General features: G+C 43.3%; 1 protein-coding gene across 1 annotated transcript; it reads right to left on the bottom strand.

Moving 5' to 3' along the window:
* Positions 1-387: 387 nt before the first annotated feature.
* LOC134477732 (uncharacterized) lies at positions 388-10589 on the bottom strand. Its single transcript, XM_063256782.1, has 3 exons — positions 10449-10589; positions 8822-9402; positions 388-3432 (listed from the first exon to the last, which is right to left on the bottom strand). Exon 3 carries the CDS (start codon positions 3363-3365, stop codon positions 1491-1493), a length of 1875 nt encoding a protein of 624 aa, XP_063112852.1. The 5' UTR covers positions 3366-3432; positions 8822-9402; positions 10449-10589; the 3' UTR covers positions 388-1490.
* Between the last annotated feature and the right edge of the window lie 11193 nt (positions 10590-21782).

The raw sequence follows: 21782 nt of genomic DNA, 5'->3' as shown, positions 1-21782 counted from the left end.
CTTTGGACATGCTCATCTCACAGTTTTTACCGCTTTCCAAAGCGGGTCTGAAAGTCCCCTCTCCTGTCTGTACAAGGCATAATCAAAAATATGGGGAATGCTGCTGCCAGGTATTGGGCTAGTAGAATTTTAATGATGTGCTCACATTCACATTATTCACAGAAAATCCAGTAGTGTACAATTTCTAACTTTTCCCCAAAGCCAAAATGATCATGAAAGGTAAAAGTTTTAAATTAATTCAGGACAGTGAGGCAGCAGTGACATCACAACTAAAGATATTCAAGAAGAAAGGTTTCCTTAACTGCTTCAGAGTTAATCGTGTAAATGCATTCAAAGTACAGGAATGTCGGTGTCGATCCCGGCCGGCAGGAAAAAACACACGACACGAGTAGTCGGCGGATAGCCTCTGATTTATTTTCTCTCTCCGTACGCCCTGTTCCGGGATCTCGGATCCCGCCTGAGGGAAGCCTCCTCTGGTCCGTTCCCTACGGCTCCTTGTGTGCTTCTCTCAGCAGTCCCTCTTCTTGGTGTGTGTTCTCGCCCCAGGGGTGGTGTCAGCATATATATGGACACATCGACCAATCACATCAAAGTAGGCAAGACGAGCTGATTGGCCAGCGTCAGCTGTTGCTGGGCAGACTAGCTTACAGGGCGTGTTGTTTACTAGCTAGGGAGCAGGAAATGGGCGCCATCTTGGCATACTCGATGGGAGGGGTAATCTAGCTCAGGCTTCACTCCTCACCACAGGCCTCATATCACTCGGTCGACGGGAGGGGCAATCTAGCTCAGGCTTCACTCCTCACCACAGGCCTCATATCACTCGGTCGAGCTCCCAACATCTCCCCCTTCTTTATTTATTAAGATAGTGTGGTCTGTGGGTCCATGTGAGGTGTCTGGGAGTGGGCCTATTTCGCAGGCCGAGGCATGAGAGAATGTAGAGGTCTATACCCTGCTGTGCATCACCTTGTCTCGTACATATCCTTGCGCCAGGACCATGCTCAAGGTGAGTGGTTCATTTTTTCGCAGGGCCAGGCTTTTGTGAACCGAACCTGGATGCATATAGACATTCATTCCTGCCTTCCCCTCAACCCTCGAGGCGGATGGCACTGCAGTACCCTTGGTCTCGCATCTCAATGCCATAACTCTCACTCCCTAGAGGACCCTCGGAGTAGAGCCTGTCTTAGGTTGATCAGGAGAACTTCTCCCGTCTTACCCGTCGTTGGCTTGCCCACTCAACTCTTAAAGCTTATATCTTGGGGGAGACACGGAGGGGTCAGCCGAGTGACATTTGAGGAACCGCGTAATCACTAATTACCAACCATAATCCCCGTTCACTACAATCACTAATTACTATTTTCTAATTATCAATGGGAACACGCCTTAAGCGTGGGGTCCTTCTAGTCTAAGTTCGCAGCCGCGACGGGGAAGGAGACGTACGTAATAATACTAGAACATCCGTAAGAATAATGGCGAGGGCAGCCACGTACTGGTTAAAGGAGCCGTGCCTTTCTAGCCTGAGCCCAGAAAACGCTAGGTGTGGAATCCCCTTGACTCTGGGCCAGCAACATCATCAATGTCATATGTGTCTTTTGGGTCGCCCTTATCGACCGCAGGCACCTAAGAGTCACGAGAGTGACAATCACAAGAGCAAGAATGATCCCATACGCAAGAAGTGACGAAGGTTTGAAGAAGGAGCCTATCTGACTTAGGACATCATCAAAAAAGGAGGCTGTAAGTATAGGCACCTCTATCTGATCTAGCTGCCGGATAGTCATATCCAGGCGCACGCTAGCGTTCCAAAAGGAAGAATTATAGGTGGTGAGAACATAATCCTGAAATTGCCTGTAAGCCGAACGGTTGACCTGGATGGGGGTAACGCACAACTGGGTGAATGCCCATCTGGCGTCACATAAATTGTTAGCCACCTCCCAGAGTCCCTGGACTTCCTGAGCGATTAGGTCGATCTGCTGCTGTAACGCCATTATGGCGTTGTGCTGGAGGAGGTTGACTTCTTGTTGCTCCCTCAGCGCCAGGGAGGTGGTGTCCGTAAGATTGGTAAAGGCCTGAGCCGTCAGCGTAGACTGGGTCAGAGCAACGGCAGCCGTCACAGCCGTCGCAGTCAGAGTCACGAACAGTGCTGTCAGGGCCGCTGTGATCCCAAAATCTCTCTTACGTCTGAGCATGGGTAGTTGGTCCTGCTGATAGACGGGATGAACCCAAACAGATTCGTTAAAGGGAACCCACATCAGTGGGGGTCGAAGAGCCAACATAGCATACGGGAAAGACCCATTCCAGCAGTTCCCTGTAAAGCATGGTTGGTTACTGCACTTAAAGGAGATGTCAGCAGAGAATACCCATAAGTAGGGCGGTTTTACGCATGCAGCCTCAGAATTAAGGGTGACATTGGTGGTTCCATTAGAGGCAGAAGCGTTAATAGCGAGCATGGGTCTTAAGTCCATGCAGGCTCCGGTGGAGAGGCACAACCAATTTTCATTAAGGGGGAAGGGGAAGCTTATTGCCCACTTGTTGTTCACTCTCAGGTAGGACTCCCACCAGGTCAACGCGAATATGTTGTTACTACCGGATGGAGGAGAGAACCGGGACCACCAAGACATGTTTAGATGAGTCACTCCCACGCCGTCGACAGTACAGGGCTGCCATGAAAGTTGTGACAGGTCCACCATCTGTCTTTTTCGGCTTGGGGACACACGGTATGGGCATGTGGGGAAATCGGGACGGGTGTGCATGGCTGCTCGGGGTTTGCAGGTTGAGTTAAAAGTGATGACTCCGCCGCTAAGTGTGCCAGCTTTAAAACATCCAGGCGAATGCAGGGATGGGACAGACAACCTCACCGTCAGGGAGGTATTGTACCATTTTACAAGGAGGGGCAGGAAGCTAACGCAGGATCCCCGGTGACACGAGGGGTTACTATTAGTGGAAAAAATGACCACGTCATTGGTGATGGGAAGGTCAAAACGTATGGGTCTGATGGTTAACGGTATATCTGGTATGCAAGGCAATCTGGCGGAGCAGTTTTTTGCATACAACTTTGGGAGAGAGGGGGCTGTGGTGGAGATAGCGGCTAGCGCTGGCGGATGATGTATTGCTGCCCACACCAAGTCTGCTCCTATTTCAGTAGTGGTGGTGAGCATCAAAACCAGAAGGAAGGGGGCTGCCGGAAGGCGGCGTGGCCTAGCCACTCTGGCTGCACCGTACCCTAAAAGAGAGCCAATTACTATCGAGAGCATAATCATTACTGTGTCCCATAAGTCATACGGTATTCCTCGGTCGAGCAGCAATATCCTGGTCGGACCGATCTTGATTAGGCTGTCCGCTGCCGTTGAGTTTTGGAGTGTCTCCTGCATTATGTTTCGTTGGATTCGCCACACGCGTCAGCCGTTCTGGGACCCACAATGGTTCTCGTCCTGGTTCCTGCGGGAAAACACAAACCGCACCTCGGTTCCAGCTAACTACTGGATCCGGGCCCATCCATTGTCCCGTCAGGACATCTTTCCATTTCACCCATCCCCTATTGCCAGGAGATGGATTACAATGTTCCATGGCCGGGGAGTGATTGTTGTTATTCAGGTTCAGAAAATTGTATGTGAACAGTGCCATGGAGAGCCGTGCCTTTGGGGGCAGGCCCTGACTTATTCCCCCTTTTTGTTTTTGTAGAATATCTTTAAGGCTCCTATGAGCCCTTTCAATAATTCCTTGACCTTGGGGATTGTATGGGATGCCATGTTTTAACTGTACCCCCATTTTTTCACAGAACTCATTAAAGGCTCTGCTTGTATAAGCTGGTCCATTATCAGTTTTTAATATTTTTGGTTTGTCCCATGCGGCCCAAGCTGTCAGGCAATGATTGATTACATGAGACACCTTTTCGCCAGTTTCAGCAGTCGCAAATATAATATGAGAGCAGGTGTCCGTAGAGACATGAACATATTTAAGAGATCCGAATTCTATCATATGTGTGACATCCATTTGCCAAGTGTCGCCAGGAATCAATCCCCTGGGGTTAACTCCCGTTGATACGACGGGTGTGTATGTGGCGCAAGAGCCGCATAACCGTACGATGTCCCGCGCGTCAGCCCTGGAAATGTGGTACTGGTTGGCTAACGTCCTGGCGTTGACATGAAATCTGTCATGAAACAGACGGGCTTGTTCTATTGAAGATAACATATTGAGTATCCACAACGGGCGAGTGGCCACGTCAGCTGCCGCATTGCCCTGTACCATGGGCCCTGGCAGGCGCGTATGTGCTCTTATGTGAGTGATGTATATTTTGTTGTGTCTATTTATCAGCAGAGTCTGGATAGACAAAAACAAATTAGTCACTTTGGAGGTTGGCTTAATCGGGCCCGCAGTCTCAAGGACCTGCATGGCATTAACAACGTATTTTGAATCAGAAACAATATTAAGGGCCCCTGGGAACTTCCCGAGGACGGTTTGTACAATTTGTAACTCTACCACCTGTGGTTGATCTGGTTCAAATTGTATGCTGATCGGAGGCATACCTGAGACCACATAAGCCCCTATCCCGGTTTTTGACCCGTCCGTATAGATCGTTGTTGCAGGAGTAAGTGGTGTGGACGCGGTGATTTTTGGAAATATCACCGGATGTTGAGTAACAAACTGTAGTATGGGGTCCCTGGGGAACTGGTTGTCTATCTCCCCAAGAAAAACACATCTCAGGATGGCCCACGTATCTATACAAGCAGTCAGGATTTTTATTTGAGAAGCGGTATAAGGTACCCGAATAGCATGGGGTGCAGAGCCAAAATGTTGGATAGCCCTGCCATGTGCCTCCAAGGCCAGGGAAGCGACCGTTTCCGGATAATGTTCGATAATCTTGGCAGGTGAGACCTTAGGGTGCACCCACAAAAGTGGTCCCTTTTGCCAAATCACTGCCGTAGGTTGAGAAACGGTCTGCAACAAGCAGACCTCAAAAGGCTGTTCTGAGTCAATTCTCCGCAATGCAGCTGTACTTAGGGCTTCCTCTATCTTTCTCAGAGCAACTCTGGCTTCCGGGGTGAACTCCCTGGGGGAGGCAATATCCGGGTCTCCTTTCAGGAGGTCGAACAGGGGCTTTAAGTCCGAGTTAGGGATGTGTAAATAAGGTCTGATCCAGTTTATATCTCCCAGTAGCTTTTGCATGTCATTCAAGGTCCTTAGGCTATCTGTCCTGATGGTTACCTTTTGTGGAGAAATCGATGTGGGGGAGACTTTGGTGCCCAGGTAGGTCACTATGTCTCCTCCCTGAATCTTGTCAGGGGCAATATGTAAATTTGCCTTTCTCAGGGCCCTGACCAATTGGCCAAGCATATCCTCCAACTCAGTCACATCTTTTGCACTGATTAGCAAATCATCCATATAATGAATACATCTAATTCTGGGGAAGGCTTCACGCAAGGGGGCCAGTAGAAAATCAAGATACATCTGACACATGGTGGGACTGTTGGCCATACCCTGGGGTAATGTAACCCACTCGTACCTCTGATCAGGACTCTCTTGGTTAATGGTGGGTAGGGTAAAGGCGAATCTGTGGGTGTCCTCTGGATGCAGGGGGATTGAGAAAAAACAGTCTCTAAGATCTATGGCATAGACTGGCCAGGACCGAGGGATGGCTGAGAGGGCTGGTAGTCCCCTCTGGATCGCCCCCAGGGGCTGCATCTGTGAGTTGACAGCCCTCAGATCATGGAGCAGCCTCCACTTGCCTGATTTTTTCCTGATAACAAAGACAGGGGTATTCCAAGGGGAGGTTGACGGCTTTACGTGTCCCGCCTGAAACTGGGTTTTGACTATCTCAGTTAATGCTAAAAGCTTCTCCTTGGGTAAGGGCCACTGAGGCACCCAAACTGGATTTTGAGATTTCCAGGTGATCTTAATTGGAGCGGGCAGGAGAAGTTTCTCAGTGACCCCTAGGAAAAACCCAACCCGTGTCTACCTTCCCTTTTTTCTACAGGTACGGGGGATGTCCGGCCCTGCAGGGCTGCGCCCAGGCCCTTGCCGGGGACATATCCCTGATTTTTGAGTATCCCTTTGGCTTGGGGAGAGCAGGTGGATGTAAGAGTGACATCCATCTGGGTGAGAACGTCTCTTCCCCACAAGGATACTGGCAGCTGCAAGACAAAAGGTTGAAAATGTCCTCGGTGACCTTCCTCATCACCCCAAGGCAGGGTCACGGCACTAACCTGGGGGGTAGCCACTATCCCCAATCCTTGGAGTGTGTTGTCAGCTGTGTTGGTAGGCCAACTAGGGGGCCAGTCTTTCTTGGAGACGATGGAACGGTCTGCCCCTGTATCTAGGAGTCCTGTTATCTTTTTTCCGTTAATCCTGAGCGATAGCATGGGCCTTTTATCAAGAGTCATATGAAGCCCTTCAAAAATTTCCTTAGAGGAGCCAAGTCCCTGACCCCCTCTAACCCGTTGACCGGACCGGGGTCTCTCATGGAGACTGGGGAACAGTAAAAGTTGTGCTATCTTATCCCCTTCATCAATTACTATGGTCCCTATATGAGATTGTACCATGATTTTGATGTTTCCTAAATAATCTGGGTCTACAACTCCAGGGATCACGGTAAGGCCCCGGAGGGCTGTGGAGGACTGTCCAATCACTAAACCAACTAGCTTGTCGGGTAGTGGTCCTTTGGAGGTGGTTTCAACCACCTGAACGCCCATATCGGGTGTTAATAGGAGTCTGGAGGCGACACAGAGGTCCACGCCTGCTGGCCCAGGGGTGGCCCCTGTGGGGGGGTGCCATCTTGTGTTGTCCTGTCTAGGGAGTGGGGGCCCGTCCGTAAGGAGGGCCCCCTCTGGCCGTTTTTTGGCTCCGTAGTCTCCCTGCCACTAATACGGTTCCCCTGGGCATCAAAAATAGATCTGCAATCTTTTGCTTTGTGAGAACCTTTACCGCACCTTTCGCAGGTTCCCGTTCGTCTGTCTGATTCCTGTCTCTTGGATATAAACTCCCCCTGTCCGGTCTTGGGGCAGTTTTTCCTTATATGGCTGGGATCCCCACACTGGAAACATCCCCTGGGCTTACCAGGGTGATTGGTCTTCTGAGGCCCTGTCTGTTGTAAGGCGGCGGCTAAAAGGGCAGCCACGCCTGAGTTGGATAATGGCCCCCCTATTTCTCTACAAATTTTAATCCACGCCTCTATGTTTTTACCTTTATGGGGTGCTATGGCTGCCCTGCAGTCCTTGGTGCACTGTTCGAAGATTAACTGTTTAATAAGAGGAGCAGCAGCACTCGGATCTGAAAAGAGTCTGTCAGCTGCCTCCTGCATTCTGGCCACAAAATCCACAAAAGGTTCTGTGTTGCCCTGAACAATTTTAGAGAGGCATTGTGAGGCCACCCCTGTGTTGTTTACCTGCTTCCAGGCGCGGATGCCTATGTTATGTATCTGTTCATACACATTTGGAGGGAATCTAGTTTGATCTTGAGCGTACTGACCCTTACCCATAAGCATATCCTCATTTTGCCCCCTATGGCCCCTAGCCGCATTTTTTTCAGCCTGTTCGGCGGCAAACTCAGTATACCAGGCGCGCCAATCCAGAAAAGCCCCGGGGGCCAGGCAGGCTTTAGCCAGTTGGGTCCAATCACTGGGCGTCAGAAAGCCACCGGCAGACAAATTCTCCAACATAGTTATAGTGTAAGGAGCAGTAGGGCCAAATGTGGCAACCGCATTTTTAAGCTCCTTAATTTGCTTGATCTCCAGTGGTTCCCAGTAATTGGGTCCTTGGCCTTGCGCTAGGAGCACCGGATAAAGCCCACATTGTTCATACTCATTCGCCCCTTGAGGAATCTGTTCCATTCTAAATGTCCATCTACGAAAATACCTTCCCTGGGACCTTGGCATTTTTTCACAGGGTGGTGCCTCCCCATGAGATGTCTGTCCCTCCCTATCACAAAATTGTATCTCTTTGTAACATGGCCGACCAGTCTTTGGGGCACAAGATGGCGGGTCGCCAGGCAGACAAGATGGTGGCCCTACATGTGACAACGGTCCAGGCCACTCCCTCCATGGGGGGGGTGACGGAGGATGGCCCCAGGCCGCCATCTCACCACAGGAACCGGTGTTTGGGACCTCCCAGGGTGGCGCGGAAGGCTCTACGGCTTTCCGTTGGGGAGTGCTCAGGAGTTTCCTTCCCTTCTCTAGGTCTGTCTGCATCTTGACTAGGTCTCTACGTAAAGCTGCAAAGGGATTAGGGGGGTCACTTGCCTCATTGTCCTCGCCTTCCGAGGTATCTGAGCCCGAGGAATCCGAGGCAGGGAGTACCTCTCTCTTGCCTCGCTCTCGCGAGCGCCTCCGCACGCTCCCTGCGACGGACCCCTCTCGGGAGGACTCCGAACGGGCCCCTTCAAAAGCTCGGCGGGCCTGAGAGAGCCCATCTGCGCTATCCTTAGCCCCATTCCTCTCCCCTTTGAGGCATGAATGAATCATCTCCCAGAGCGGCCGAACCGAAAGTGGGAGTCGGCGCTCCTCTTCTGCTCTTTCTAAATCCTTACCTAATTTCTCCCAGCAAGGTAGGGACAAGTGCCCCGTCGGCAGGAACCAGGGTGCCGCCTCATCTACTTGTTGGAGAAACTCCGTAAGTGTCTTGGAGCTCATTGATATACCTGAAATCTTGAGCAGGTCTTTCACCGCTCTTACCAGTGACTTGGAACTCTTAGTGGGTAAGTTGCCCATGCCTGTCACTGAGGAGTCCGTTCTCACCGTGTGAGGCTAACCTGCCACATACACGTGAGCTTGAGGGGAGTCTAAAAAGCCCTGTAGGTGCGCGCCACCCAGAGCCCAGGTTTATCCCCTACTCACCTGTCCTGCAGAGCAATACTGGAGCGTCGTCCGCCTCGCCTCGGGGGTGATCAGTTCCCCGTACGGGCCACCAAATGTCGGTGTCGATCCCGGCCGGCAGGAAAAAACACACGACACGAGTAGTCGGCGGATAGCCTCTGATTTATTTTCTCTCTCCGTACGCCCTGTTCCGGGATCTCGGATCCCGCCTGAGGGAAGCCTCCTCTGGTCCGTTCCCTACGGCTCCTTGTGTGCTTCTCTCAGCAGTCCCTCTTCTTGGTGTGTGTTCTCGCCCCAGGGGTGGTGTCAGCATATATATGGACACATCGACCAATCACATCAAAGTAGGCAAGACGAGCTGATTGGCCAGCGTCAGCTGTTGCTGGGCAGACTAGCTTACAGGGCGTGTTGTTTACTAGCTAGGGAGCAGGAAATGGGCGCCATCTTGGCATACTCGATGGGAGGGGTAATCTAGCTCAGGCTTCACTCCTCACCACAGGCCTCATATCACTCGGTCGACGGGAGGGGCAATCTAGCTCAGGCTTCACTCCTCACCACAGGCCTCATATCACTCGGTCGAGCTCCCAACACAGGAAAGTACTCTAAAAGGGATAAATGGTAATATGTTTTTTACCATAGTAATTTTTTATAAATGTAAGCATTCATCATAATTTTGTCTCTTTCTTTTTTTTTTTTTTTTTTTTTTTTTTTTTGTACCAGGAATCACCTCACACTTGCCAGGCAGGCACTGATGCTGCTGAGCTATATCCCCATCCCTCATCATAATTTTCTGTCATACATTGTATAGCTGTAATATCTTACTGTCCCGAGAAGGATAACAAACATTACCATATGGTGGCTCCATTGATAATAACAGCAAAGATAGTAATTGTTCTTCCAATTTCAAGGGAGATGGCGTCCTGTACTATTCATTGGCTATTGATTTTCAATTTTAACATGAAATTTGCAGAAAATATACCCTGTACAGTACTGTGTTTTGAAACATAGTAGTGCTGCCTTTGTGATCTACTTGGAATGGATACTGTGACTCTGAAAATAGTTTCTTTAGGAATCACCCACCCATATTGCTTCCTCTTGGTTTCTAGCTTGTCTTCCATGGAAATTACCTTCACATGCAAGAAAATGCCTTTTTAAAAAGCAGCCTCCTTTTCTGGAGCAGCCTGAAGCTAGTGGCTACAGTCAGTGACATACAAAACCCTCTTCTTTCAGCATGAAAAAAATTCAGTAAGTGTTCCCATTAGGATTGGTTGAGCTTTGCTTGTAACTCACTATGGATCGGCTTCCACTTGTGCCTGAGTCTAGTGTTCTCACACGTGTAAAGCTGTTCTTCCCAACTGCACTTTCCCATAAAAATTGTGCACAGAACACAAGAGATTGCTTCCAGAGTATTGGCTGTGAGACGTCAGTACAGTTGTAATTATCATGACTGGCATGTGCATTAAAGAAACATACATTCTGCATTTGCTTATGGAAAATTCTGGTTCACTTCTATTTTTCTCATCATAATCTAACATTTTCTGAGATGGGTTAAAATATTTCATCTGTCTTAGTCACTTTCTTGGTCACTGTGGTAAAATACTGACCACCTGTAAATTAAAGGAGGAATAGTTTGTTTTGTGTCACATACCAGTCTGTAGTCAGCTGGCTCTGAAGAAGAAATATCATGGAAGAGGAGAAAGAGGAGGAGAAGCTGCTCCTGTTATGGTGCCAGACAAGCATAGTCAAGGGGGGAACCAGGAAGGGAAACAAGCACTTCCGGGTCATAGGAATGCTTCTAACCCAACTCTGTCTCTTGGCAACAAGTCAGCTACACCTCCCCATTATTCCGTCATCCCCCAACACGCCCTGGCTATGATCTCATAAGGCTGTGCAGGACGGTTATTGAAGGGAAAAAGGGGAGAAGAGGAAGTAAAATGAATTAATTTGTGTTACGCACACAGATCAACTCCCAATCATGCACTGCAAATTTGTACTAATAAAATAAAAATTAAAAATTAAAGAGTTAACTGATCCCAGTGGTCAATAATTCCAACACTGGGAAAACATAATAAAATTTAATCCTGTCTTTACACAGCAACGTATTGGACTTACTATGCATATTTTTAAAAAGTTAGGCTTTTACATTTTATTACATCAGTATTAACACAGGTTAAAAATAAAACAAGACTAAAGAACATAGGGTTAAAACATTTCAACTTTTATTAAAGATTGAACAATTATTGTGTGACAAAAAGAATATGCAATAAATAGAATTAATTTAGGGTAGAAAGAAAAAAATTAGAAGTCATTGTATAAAAGTTACTTGTTGTCTTCAGTAGAGGGCACGGGTGGCTCAGGTGAGGGACAGCAGGGTTACATGGTCAAGCGGCCCCACATTCCTCAGCAAGAGCCCGTGAGACTCAAAACTGTGAGGTTCAAGACTTACCTGTTGTTTATTTATCCATCAACCAATGCCACAGACCCTTCAGTTTATCTAGGTGGGGTCCCTGCTCAGGTTTACAAAAGGAAAGATTGTACAAGGCCTGAGACTTAGCTCAGCAGTGCAGCACCTGTGTGGCAAGCATAACGTCCTGAGTTTGATTCCTGTAAAAGGGGGAGAAAAAAAGTATCAAATAGTTCAGAAGAAACTAAAAAGTATATAGTTTTAAATTATCTGGCAGATGTTACTGTGAGGTTTTTGAGAAGACTGAACTCTTTCTGCAGTCTGGTGGGTCACGAAAACTAAAAAGTTCATAGTTTCACTAATTTTCTTCACATGGATACAGACAACACCCAAGTGTCAAGCCCCTACTTGTTCTTTATATGCACATTTTCTTCAGACCATTAGACATAGTGAAACGAAGCTGAATTAAGCTATTTTGGAGAGGCAAAGCTATTTGAAAGAAATTGTTTTGAATTTGAATTTTCTTGTGTTAATAAAGAATTAGACATAGTCTCCTGATTAGAACTATCAATTTTTGAATCATATTGCTTTTACTCAGGGAATATTGGGTCTTTGAAGCTGGAGCAAACTGTGCAAGTGTGGTACCCTTGGGGAGTACCAATTTATAGAGATTCAAGTGACAACATCAACTGTTATGATCAAAGAGAAGCCTCAGTTAAGTCCAGGAAAATCACAATGAGTCAGAAATTCATAGATTAACAAAAAAATAGGAAGTGTTGCCCTAAAGAAAGAGTATCAGAAATTTAAAGAGCAGGAAAAAATTACCTTACATCTTAAAGAATTAATATGGTAATAATTCTTCTAACATTTAAGGATGCTTTTTATGTGTCATTGAAGAAAACATAAATTCTCTTAAAGGCACTATTCATTCAGAGCTTCATAGTGAGTTTTCAGTATTAGTTTTAACAATGATTTTAAGTGCCAGAATTTAAGATAACAAAACTAGTATTCTTTGATCCAGAAACTAATTTTCTTTTTTTTAAAAAAAAATCTCATCAGCATTACAAGGGCTTAACAGTTTATCTTGGACTCCACTGGGCAGTCGAGTATATAATATGCAAGTATAGAATAGATACATAGCTGTAAAGGAGTCAGCAGACAAGTGGCTCAAAGTTGCTTTGGTTTTCCTGGCCGTCTAACCATGGGTCCACATAAAGATCGAGGTGGGGTGATGCAAAAATTAGTGAGCTGGGAGCTCAGAGTTGTTTTTTTATCATAAAATTTGAGCAGTCTGCTTTCTCAGGCAAGGAAGAGGGAAGTTTAGCAGCCCTGGTAGAGACCAGGCAGGCTTTGGAATCAAACAGATTTGGGATTCAACTCTACGCATTTTTCACTTGCAGTAGTGGTTCCTTTCTTCTGCTTTATCTGCATATTTCTTGTCTGCCTACGTAAGTTATTTTATTATTGTTGAACCTTATGATATCCTACTGCCATCCTAGGGTTCATGGACTTAACTTCTCACCTAGTTTGCCAGACCATATACTTCTTTCTACAGTGTACATCATTTCTCTAAATTCCACAGAGTGTTCAAAATGCTTTTTCCTATACTTTATCAGCCTTCCTTTGCCTTTATTTGTGTTCTAGTTTTCCCTAGATACTCAATCCATTCTTTTGTCTAGCTACCCTTTTACTGTGTCCTCCTCAGCAGAGTACAGTCTCATGGAGCTTTAATGTGACATTCTTACCAGTTCAACTTACACTAAAAGAGAATCCAGGTTTATCCCAAGGCGGCCTCAATGATACACCCGACCTCTGGTCTAGCTAAGCATCTGACCGGAATTTTGGTCTTTTCAAAAGCTGTGTTCTGCATGTTGCAGTGTGCAGGGGCTGGGTTTGGGAGAACTCTGTGTGCTTCAGCGTCTTCCTGAGACCCTTCTAGGTGTGAATGAGACACATGCATGTTTAAGGGAAGCTTCCTACCACAGAAGAAACCCTAGAGACTGCCAAGGATGACCATTTGCTAGGGTCCTGAGCATGTCAACAAGCTCCATGTAAAAGACGAGAGACATTCCTTCCTTGAACAAGCTGACTTTGGAGTCAGTCAGGGCTTCTTCTCCTGATCTGAAACAGTGCCTGTGGGGTAGAGGATGTGTAAGCTGACTGGCACAAGAGTTGGAGCAGTTAGTGGGAATCAAGAGATATTACAGGGACTCCCACATGAAATAGTGTGTGATATAAAGGCTAAAATCTGCTGCCATTAACCGAGACAGTAGTAAGGATGCTCTCTTTACAGTGTTTTGAGCATTGCTGTATGATATAAATCTAAAGCTACTTTAGTGTTCAAGAAAACTTGTATTTATTTTATAGTAACTCCTTTGGCAGCAATGAGTTAAGAATGAAAAGGTGTCTGTAAGGTAGGTATGGGTGTGAATGCTCCAGTTACCAGCTACTTGGGAGGAAGAGAAGGGAGGATTACAATCCTAAGAGAGAAAGGAACAAATTCCCAAGACTGGAACACACACACACACACACACGCACAAAATTAAAGATCTTTATAAAAGTCTGGGCTTTTTTCTCACGAAAGTTGATCATACATGTGTTAGTTGCCAAAAGTCAACAACTTGATGGTGACAGCTGCACGGTCACACCTCACTGCAAAGCATGACTGTTTGGTTAGATCAAATGGCTATTCCTTACAATTCATTTCACTAATCTTTAATTTCAAAAATTAGTATATACCTATTACCAAAGCAAAGGGAATTGAATGTGTTGCCGTGAGCAGCAAAACTTTGTGAACTGTTTTAATTTTAGCAAGTTTATATTTCTGCCATTAAATACTTGAGAGACCAAATTCACTTACTTCCAATAATACTTCAATTATTTCAAGCAACTCACAGAATCAAACTAAAGCTTTTTGGAGTTGCTTTTGAAAAGGATGAAATATCTAACATTGGTTTGAATTTTACTATAAATTCATTTTAAAAAATTTTACATTTAGGAAACTCACATTATTTTAGAGACAATATGAATAAGCACATTTATGTAATGATTGAAAACTGGGCTCTTTTACACTTTTGGACCAGGAATACATCTAGACTTAGTTGTATTAATTATATAATTCACATGCATATTAAATGTATTCTAGTTCATACAAAAGCTGTAATCATGTAGAGTTAAAATTCACATATGTGGATAAGTATACTGATATGTACAGAAGGAGAAAGACATAGCAACTTTTGATGAAATGTTGATATCTAATACAAAAATAGTTCTTAAGGGTAGCAAGTTATGCCAGATGTCTATGCCAGTCTTCTGCAGCCAGAGTTTTTAAGAACTACAGTAATAACTCAGTTCATGAATGCTTCTGTTCACGAGCAATTCAGTTTGTGAACAAGCCAGTCAGCAAAATTTTGCTTTTGTTCTCGAACTCTACATCATAAACATGAACACAATCATGGAATGAATTAAGTTCATAAACTGAGGTATCACTGTATTTTGTTAGTAAATACAAAACTTTGCTCGAAGTTGACATCTCTTTTTCATTTGAGAACTAATTTAAAATTTTAAAAACATTCTACAAATGGAACACAAAACCAACACAACACCACCAGTTAAAAGGGAAGAAGTGAACAAATTCAACAGTGAGAATTTAAATGTTGTGTAAGTATAATTTTAAAAATCTGTAATTGTATTTTGAAGTATCTTAACTTTTAGAACAAGTCTTTTGATGATGCTCTTAATTTCAATCGGATATATTTGTATCCTATGTCACAATGTAATGAAATGGTAAAAACCTACCATGTCACACGATGTACATTTGGTAAAGCTTACCAAAAAAATGTAAAATAGAGACAACACATTGGATGATTTTGTCTTGTAAAAGTGTGTGAATAAGAGTACAATGCATAATAACCAAACAAGAATGCAGTGAAAATATTCAGGTTGAAATATTTATAATTTTCAGTGCAGTAGAACAAATTACTATTGATTTAAAATAACTTGCCCTGAGTGTACCAAGTGTATTTCAAACAGTACAAATTATCTTTTCTATTATAACCAGAGAGTCAAGTAAGAGTATCAGCACTCTCAACTTGATTAATCAAAAGACTGCAGGCTGTTTTATGATGACTTTAAAATGAGACTATAGTGAAATATATCTTTCATAAAAATACCAGCAATATGCTGTTGAAGACACGTATAACCAAGAAACTAATTAAAGTGCTGTATGTGAAAATAGAGTGCTGAATAATTATTAAACTTAAGTTACTTCTTCATATTGTGTCAGCATAACAAAGCGTTAGGTGCTATTTATGTATTTACTTTAGCATTCAAATACTTTAAAAAGTATTTACTTTGGAAAATAATTTCAAGCAATTTGAAACTTACTAATCTAATGTTTGACAAACACAAATAATTATTTTTAGAGCATTCTTAAATTCTCAGGAATGTTCTGGTTTGAATATCATTGTACAGCTTGTGGTCACTTTGCCTGGAAAATGTTCAGCTACTTAGGATTCTCTGGGGGAAGAAGAAAGCCAGAAGACCACCATGGTCTCTGTCATACTGCTTTACATTTTTTTATGATTATTTCTCTCTTTTTAGCCTAATACAAAAATCTTCCTGTGTACTCCTCTGCATATTCCTCTGTGTATCATGCAAGAACATTTTACTGACATACGCACCAGTTGACCCTACCCAGGTTGTATACCGTGTCTGTCGCTCAGAACATCAAGGTCAGTAAGACCTCCAGCTGCCCAGCCAGCCACAAGTCATTATTCTAATTTCTGTCACCATAAATTAATTTTTCCTGTTCTTGTCATTAAAGTAACTTCAACTGTCACTGTATTCATTCCTATTCTGTTTATACTTTTGTATTGTGGCACAGTAGATGACTCATTAGATGACTATATTACTATAAGTTGTTAGACTGTTTTCATTTTAAATCTATTATAATCAAAGCTACTATGAATATTTTATACAATCCTTTTTTGTAACATCCAAATACTTTGTTTATATATCTAGAATTGGAATGGTTGTGTTCTAAAGTATGTTCATAATTCAATTTACCAAAAAGATTTAGCTAGCTTTCCAAAATATTACAAATACTTTGGTTTCAAAAGGAATATGAAAAAGTTTCAGCTGTCCCATTCTCTCACTGACTTTTTGCCCCATTCGTTATTTTCCCTTTTTTATTTTTAGCCATTTTGACTGCAGGGTGACACTGTGGTTTAACATGCTCTTGTCCAATTACAACATCATGCACTCTTGTCAGGTCCTTATTGCTCATTTAATATCTTCTTTTTGAAATCTCCACTCAAGTCTGCCATGTGGGTATGCTGGTTGTGCTTTTCCAAGTGATTTTTCTGCACAAATACCACACATTTTCAGGATATCAGTCTTAGATGACAGCTAAATCCTGCAATGTCCTTGTCTGTTGTGATAAAAGCCTTCTCTTTAACTTCTGTAAGAAAGTAATTTTGAAGTGACTGTACCACTTTTGTCCTCTGTTTGTGTTTTCTTTGGTTTTTTATTTATTCATGTATTTTGGTCTATTAATTCAAACTTGTTCAGTTTATCAGGTATTCAGTCTATGTCACACAATATTTTCTGGTTCTGGAATCTCAAATGCAAGCAAATTAGAACTTCAGGTTTGTTGTAATTCTGACTTTTGATAATGCTCAATATTTTCACTGGTGCTGAAGTGACAATGACATTTCCTGTAATTTTCCCTGGCCTTCACAGTTTTATCTGTGATCTATCTTAAATTAATTTTTGTATGTCATTTGAAATAGGTGTCATGGTTCATTTCTTTTTCCATTGGACATACAGTAGCTCCAGTGACATTTATTGAAAAGACCTTCTTTTACCCCATTGAATCTCATTAACGTCTTTGTCAAAAGCATTGTTCATCATTAACACCAAAACAGAGACAGTAAATCACTTTGTTAAACAGTCATTATGCAGTTTAGCATAAAGAAGGCCTGAGAGAATCGCAGGTCACCTTAGGGCTCTGGGCATGTGGACCTCACCATAGCTTCCCCAGCAAGCCTCAGTGATCATCTCCCTGTAATCATTCTTCCTTCCCGCCAGCTACCAGGAACACTCAGCTTCTTCTTTAATTATAGGACTCTTGTGATCAAAAAAAGCTATTTCCAGTTATAGCTGATTATGGATTTCTAAATGACCTTGACCTGAAAAATCTCTTGTGCTTGTCTTTGAATGGCCTACCTTTCCAGTTACCATGGAGTCCGCTTAGAAATGTCCTAAGCTGACATCTCGGAGACAGTTCCGTACCTGGATTGACATGGCAGGTGACCTTGGCCAGCCAACATGTCAGTCCTTGTTCTTAACATCCTCATCCATCAAAGGACTGTCGCTGTAAACCCCTTGGGCTCCAGCATCCTAGGATTCAGCGAAGGCACAGATGCTCGGCCTACATAACTCCCTTTCTTTATCCATGGCAGTGTCTGATAGGAGGGGAGGGCTCATGTGCTCTTTGTCCAGTGATTCCTTTTATTGCACTACCCAATTCAACTAGTTCCAATTAAAATTTGCAGATTTAATTAGCTTGTCTGATGGCTTTAAAAAAGGAATCCCATAAATGTAAATCTTTGGCCTCCTTTTTTTGCCACTCGGAGGTTGTCAGCCTCTTTTATTTGAGCTCCTCTCCCTGCTTTGTGCCACCTCTGATTCATGATCTTTGTCCCTGTGTGTGGATCCTGTCCCCTTTGTCCTGATAGTGAGGACGCCTTGCTTCCACAGGGTCTTACAAGTGCCGCAAAGACCTTCAGTTACCGTCAGTTACAAGCTGTTTCTTCCATGGGAGTTTTAAAGGGCTTCCAGCCCACTGGAATGGCTTGGGCTCAGGTTTCTGAGTCTGCGGTCTGCCACGTCTCAGTCTCCCGTGACTACTGTAGCTGACTCCTAAATGGGCCATTCTGAGGAGGATGGGACACCTCTTACACACAGCTGTTTCTCTCCCAGCGAATATGATGTTTGACTTTCTAAATAGTATTGTTCCTTTGTTTTGAGACAGGGTCTTGTCATGTAGGTCAGGGAGATCTTCCTGCTTCATCTTCCTGCAAGTACTGACATTACAGGCAGGAACCATCATGCCTCATACGTTTTTATTTTGTACTTTTGTAACTCTAGTAGGAAGCTAAGTTCCATAGAGTGAAGATTACTGATCTTAATGGTATTCAATTAAAAGTAAGAATTCCATTTGAGCAGCTCTTCCCCTTCCGTGTCTTCCCCAAGGAGTTTAAGACATCATATTAGTGATACATGCATATCTATGTTTATTCCAGCACAGCTCATGATAGGAAAAGCTTGGAAACAGTTACATAATCAGCAGATGAATAGGTAAACAAAATGTGATATTTATTCATAACGAAATACTGTTCACTGCTTTTTTATGTCATAGTTCCAGCATTTAATATAATGCTGGTAACTGATAGTTGTTCAAGTGCTTGTTGAACAAATTAATAATTTATAAATTTTAGAATGAATGAATACATTAGAAAAATGTATTTAGTTTTATTATTATTTTACTTAAGTCTTATCCTCCTTTAGTGAGGATTTATTATTATAGCATATCTTGAGCATTTCCTATTGAGACAGCTATTGTTAAGAGTTTTAAAGGACATTACTTTCTCTACTGAAGAAAACAATTGAGAGAATAAGTATCTCATTTTTAATTATAAATTGAGATTTAGAAGAGATAACATCTAAACGTCAGAATTAGCCAGTGACACAATCAAATTGGTGACTAAATTAAGCAACAGAAAACCATAGACATAAGAAGAATAAAAAGTAACCCATCACCCTATAACACATACTATGAAAATAGTATCATTATTCTGTCTAAATTTTCTTTGCAAGACTTCTTTAGTTTTAGCTAATGATGTCAGGATTTCTTGTTTAAAGAGTTATATCTGAGCTGGAGATATGGTGTAGTGGTTCAGCGCCTGCCTGGCAAGCACAAGGTCCTGAGATTGATTCCTGGTACAATATAAAAATAAAAATAAAAATAAATAGTTATGTCCTACCTAAATCTATAGCAGGTGCCACTGTGCTAATCTGAGAAACATTTGAGTGCATGCTAACGCCTTGCCTTGCTGTCAGGTCCCAGGAGAGGAATGACCTTCTCCTGCCAGCCCAACACTATTTTAATTGAAGCCAGTAAGTATGATGAGACCATGGGGTATCAAAATTGTTTTTCTTATTATTACTAGTAGTAGTGCTAAAAGGTTTTCACAAGCCAGGCATTGGACTAAGCACTTGAGACATACTGCTTTACATAGAGAAAACATGATTTTCTTAATTGTACCTTGTTAGTCCTTTTCTCACATAGTACAGTAAAGGAATTTATCATTTCTGTTCCATGGACTGAATTGTGAGATAATATTAGGGAAACGGTGTGGTGTCAGAGGCACTAGACAGAAGGTGTAGAAGGATGAACAGCCTGTCTAGGTTTTCCTGAGTGGTGCAGGAAAATTGGACTGAGGCTTTTACATAACTACTCCCCAGTCACGTTTCCAGCCTCTGCATCCTTTTCCTCTTAGATCAGCTCTGTTGCTATCTCTGCAACTCCCACGTCCTGTCCTGCAGCCTTTAGTCTCCCAAGTGTCTCCTTGACCTCATTCCAAACAGCTGCCAAGCGTATTCCCAGAACATGGATCAGGATTACTACACATGGCCCAAACTTCCCCCAAACTCCCTACTGCCCAGTGAACTACGCACAGACCTCTCTCTGCAGCACATGAGAAGGCATCCTTCGAGTCATTTTGTCTTCCTGAGTCACTAAAGCAAAATGCAATGTCCCAAACTTCACACGAATTATTCTTTTTTTTGTAGATCTTTCCTTCAGTGTACATTCAACCACCCACAGGCTTCACTCCCCACTCTGTATTGTTCCAAGTATTGGTATGTGAGAAACAATCCATAGTATCACATTCTACCTTGTGTGCTCTCTATTCCTATCACTGAGCACACACAGTTACCGCACAGCAGGAATAGACACAGGGCAGATCAATCCACACTGTGTCCACCTGACTTTCCCATGGCCCACATTACTCCCAGGCAGGAGCTCTTGTTTCTTTGGAATAAGAACAGCTTGTAAAAAAAATGCAGCCCATATTCTTGGGTTTCTGTGCCCATCGTCTCTGCCTCGAGATAATGTTTCCACGCCACAAAAATTATTCATGAAGACTGATGGAGTGATTGCCAGTACTTTCTCTTCCTGGGAACATTTTCAATCCTGGAATTTTCAGCCCTCACATAAATATTATATTTTATTCAGGGTGTTTCACCATTTCATCCATTTGCTTCCAGAATGCTGTCATTAGAAGAGAACACTTGACCATATGATTTTCTTTACCCAAAAGAGATCTTTCATCTTCATCTTTTAGCATCCTAATGTCTAGTAAGGCATTTCCATGTTATGCTGTCCTCTTTGCTTTATTCACTGCAAGTTGTCACATCTACACAAAGCTTTGTATGAAACTGTCCATTCAACATTTCACATGCCACATTCTAAAGTAATATATATCCTGCTTTGCTTCTAAAGCGAAGATTACACATCACTTTAAATCCCACTGCTAGCCCAGGGTGGAAGGAAATTTCCATATCGCAGCAAGCCTGCTGCAGACAGCATTCCAAGGAGGACCTGGCCTCCCCGCACACATCTGAACATCCGAGAAGTCACTCCCTGAGGCTCTTTTGAACATACATGCTCATACTCCTCATAGGCAAAAGTTTCAGTAAGGGAAACACAAGCAACTCCGAATGCAGACTTCCCATCTTCTCTTCTTACTCCACAAATCTGCTCAATAACAACAGTGTCATTATAAATGTTGTCATTTATTTTGAATCATTTCATGAGCTACAGTTTTTCATTTTTTGAAAAAAAAAAGGTAATCTTACTGAACAATGCGGTGCAGACCACCAACTCACCCGGAAGGATCCTTCCACTCTGGTGAGTCTGATCCTCTTCTTTTTACACCCTTTCTGTAAGGCAAGATGAGATCCTTGAGCTCTGTTTTAATTTTTATTTATATTGTATCTTTTGTGGTGCTGATAATTAAGCCCACAGCCTTGTACAGGAGCGGTAAGTGTTCTACCACTGGATTATATTCCCATGCCAGGTGTTCTTTTTAGAGAACTAAAAAAAGTGAAGCACACCTTTTAGCTAATAAGATACATCAGAAAGAGATGTCCAAGGATCCACTTGAAATTTGTGCTTCTTCATTTTCTATGGCCCAAGTCTTCTTTGTCACTCAATCTGTGTGTATGTGCATGTGCGTGTATGTGTGCATGTGTGTGTGTGTGTGTGATTCTTTACAAGGATTTGAGGCTGGAGATGCAGCCTAGAAGGTGGCAAAACACTTATCTAGCATACACACAATTTTAGGATTTATAACAGCACTTCAAAAACAAAATAAAACAAAACAAAAGAAATAATATGGAGATTGAATCTTCTTTAAGAAAAGAAAAAACCCTGGAAGCATCTCTTGCCTTCATCCCTAAATATCACCCATGCCAGTAAATAAATAAGTTTTTTAAACTACTAATCAAGCA

Source organism: Cavia porcellus, unplaced genomic scaffold (assembly GCF_034190915.1).
Source record: "Cavia porcellus strain 051 isolate PalLab524CR breed Dunkin Hartley unplaced genomic scaffold, mCavPor4.1 scaffold_9, whole genome shotgun sequence".
Taxonomy (NCBI): Eukaryota; Metazoa; Chordata; class Mammalia; order Rodentia; family Caviidae; genus Cavia; species Cavia porcellus.
The sequence above is the reverse complement of the archived record's forward strand: the minus strand, read 5'-3'. Positions and strand labels throughout refer to the sequence as shown.